This window comes from Hyposmocoma kahamanoa, unplaced genomic scaffold, assembly GCF_003589595.1.
Source record: "Hyposmocoma kahamanoa isolate Upper Pololo Valley unplaced genomic scaffold, ASM358959v1 82, whole genome shotgun sequence".
Classification (NCBI taxonomy): Eukaryota; Metazoa; Arthropoda; class Insecta; order Lepidoptera; family Cosmopterigidae; genus Hyposmocoma; species Hyposmocoma kahamanoa.
In genome coordinates, this window is record NW_020654133.1 from 884,190 (window position 1) to 887,347 (window position 3,158).

Consider the following 3,158-nt stretch of genomic DNA (forward strand, 5'->3'; position numbering starts at 1 on the left):
CAGAAGTTCGAGTAATCGTTCGGGTGTGACGTCATTTCGGTTCGGTTCGAAACCAAACCGAAATGCGACAGCTGACGTTCCATTCGGGTGTTGTAAATAAAAATTAAAAGAAATCGGTCGACAACCGAGTTATTGTAAAGGTCTGAATCGACCCCCTGTCCCTAAATCCAGCAATCTCTGGCTAGCCATCCAAGAACGCGTCAAGGTCATTTCCCGTCATGTGGCGCCCACTGAGTGCCCAAAATAAATACCTAACTCTCTAGGTGAATATGTGCAAGCAATTATTATCATATTGTTCAATAACAATTGAGACACTGGATGTCCTTTTCCCAGCGATATAAACGCGATGCAAACACGAGGCAGTAGCGCTGCACTCGCTAATCGTCTACCTTTACACACACAAGCGCGCGACTGCATCGATACAAATGCGCGTTTGCATCGCTATATTTGGGATTTATAAGCGATTGCATGACTGAGACTGGTAGAGTTTCTCAGTTATACAACGCAACACTAATTCAGCAGCTTTTTATAATGTTTTCGATAACTTTGACTGATTTTTATAGATTATTAGGACTGTTTACACTGGCATCTATGATCTTGAGGTAGTCAGCTGAACGTCGAAATTTATGCAGCACAGTTCTGATGTCCTCTTTATACAGTTTCAAAGCCTCAAGCTCCACATCGTACTTCCGATTAGACCGCGATGTGGTGATTGCTGAAATTACAAGACATCTTAGCGTACATGCAATTATATTATATTTAAATTTATTTTAGAAGAACTTAGAACAGTTGCTTCTGCATTGAGATTAAAGCTTCGAACTAAAATCTCATTTACGTAAATTTTTTAATGCTTAGTAATAATGGTACAGGGAAATATCATGATGAAACCTGCATCTTGAAGAACGTTCACAACCCTTGAAAAAGTCCCCTAACCTGCATTAGGGTAGGTGGCGGACCTTTATAATTTATTACCTTATGGCGAGTCACTAGATCAAATGTTTTTTTATTATTTATTTATTATTAAATAACTGTCTTACAAAAAATATACAATATACTTAAGGATATTGTCTATAGAATGTGCTAATTTGTTACACGATAGAATGTACTTTAGCAGATCATAAAAAATCCTCGAAATTAAAATCTTAAACGAATTATTTAAGAATAAAATATCTAACTTTGTGCATCATTTTTATATGGAGATATTCTTTTTAAGTACTACTCGAATCTGGGGTGGTCCCCACACCTCACCTTCTAAAACGGAGGTTCGCGATGAAATTCCTCGCCTTAACCTTTTACTTAAACCACGATTTACATCTTTTTTATTTAAGTACTTAAGTTACCGAAAACCAAAACACGGCAGCCCTCTTCAATTTCCTTTTATTTTTGAGGTTTCACTTTACCGCCAAGTTTAAAAGCCCTAAGGTTGCTAAATTTTAGAAAACTAATCTAACTCTATAAAATGTTAAATGAGAAAAACACCTGCGCTTTGTATAGGCAACAATATGAAAGCAAGTAATTAATTCTACATGATAGACATCCTGAAATCGATTGATACTCCACAGTGTTTGAAGACCCTCTTATCCAACCAACATGGGGAGGGTGGGATAAGGTTGAACAGTACTTCAGAGCACTCGCCATGGTACATGCGACAAAAGGCACTAAATGACGCCACGTCTCTACGCAGTTGTAGAGGTTCAAAGTGCGAGGAGACCCCCTCATCGCCAATGACTCGTGTGTGAGATGGGTGGACGTCGTCGTCGTCGTCGTGCGGAGGTTTCCGGAAAGTTCCGTAGATGGGTGAGACTAGCACAGGATCGTGGTGGGTGGCACAAACTACGAGAGGCCTATACCCAGTTGGGAAGTCAGGATACCGATTATGATAGACATAATTACAAAAATTTGTCGGTTTGTCATCATCAACCCTAATCACCTATACGTCCCATCTGCTGGCTACGAGTGTCCTCTCAGGCGAGGGTTTAGGCCATACTCCGCCACACTGGACCAAAACTTCCACGTTTTCCCCAAGGGTGTCAACCTTCTTCACCGAAAAGCTCATGGTCAATTTCAAATCAAATTTCGCACATAAATTCGTAAATACTCAGCAGTGCGAGGCCAGATTAAAATCCACGGCCTCTGCTTGAGAAACAGTAGGTCAAACTATTAGGTTAACACGGCTTAATGTCAATTTTTAACCGACTTCAAAAAAGGAGGAGGTTCTCAATTCGACTGTATGTGCTTTTTTTTCTTTTTTTTTTGTATGTATGTTACGCGATAACTCCGGTATTTGTGAACCGACTTTCATGATTCTTTTTTGTTGGAAAGGGGGTACCTCCATAGTGGTCCCATTTCATTTTGAAGAAAATCATCCACCTCTAAAGGTGGCTGTTCTCGCGAGAGGATTCATTTTTATAAATAGCGCCTAAATTTCATTATAAGGAGCAATTATTTTAATGGTTGATTTTGCTATTCTCCAATTCAAGGCGGTTTTCTCTCAATATTGAGTAGTGAGAACCGATTTTTTTTATTTCCAGTGTCAAGCCCTGTATAGTGGCGAACTAGGGGATATTTCAATATAACTTAGCAAATAGACGTAATTCCACGTACTTTTGAGGTCGGTTTTTTTAGTACTGAGATTATTAAATTTCATTATCAATGAAGCTATTCATTGTGTTGATTTTACATGAAAGGATAATTACTTGCGACAAAAACTGTAATACTCACCACATAAAATACAACACAACCACAGCCAACCTCTCGCGACATTCTCCATTTTTGCTTTATCGATGTCACTGCATTTGTAAATTATAGGAATTTTATTGACGCTAGAATTTTATGAACTCGCTTTTCAATTTCCTACGCATTATTATTATGTTTTATATTAAAGTTACATAAAGAAATACTTACTTACATGCAAATATGTTTTTTTTATTTATCCATATACCCCGTGCAGACGGAATGTTATGTAATTTGTTTGAAAGCTATTATGCCAAATCATTACGGTCACAACTGCGCTCCGATTGGCTAGCCAGAATTCGTAACAATTGACGGGTGTCGTCAATAGTTTCACTTCAAATCGACCAGTTTAACTTGAGCTTTTTTTGAAAAACCTACTGACCTACTGCATTTCAACTTGGGGTGGGGCTGCTAAGAGTCGTTTT

General features: G+C 38.4%; 1 protein-coding gene across 1 annotated transcript in view; it reads right to left on the reverse strand.

Moving 5' to 3' along the window:
* Positions 1-2,773, reverse strand: part of LOC113234236 — a 16,241-nt gene extending 13,468 nt beyond the window's left edge. The window contains exons 1-2 of the mRNA XM_026469536.1: positions 2,722-2,773; positions 582-715 (exon numbers count right to left, since the gene is read on the reverse strand). Coding sequence (XP_026325321.1) covers positions 582-715; positions 2,722-2,770 — 183 coding nt within the window. The 5' untranslated portion in view covers positions 2,771-2,773. The remainder of the gene's footprint in view (positions 1-581; positions 716-2,721) is intronic.
* Positions 2,774-3,158: the final 385 nt, after the last annotated feature.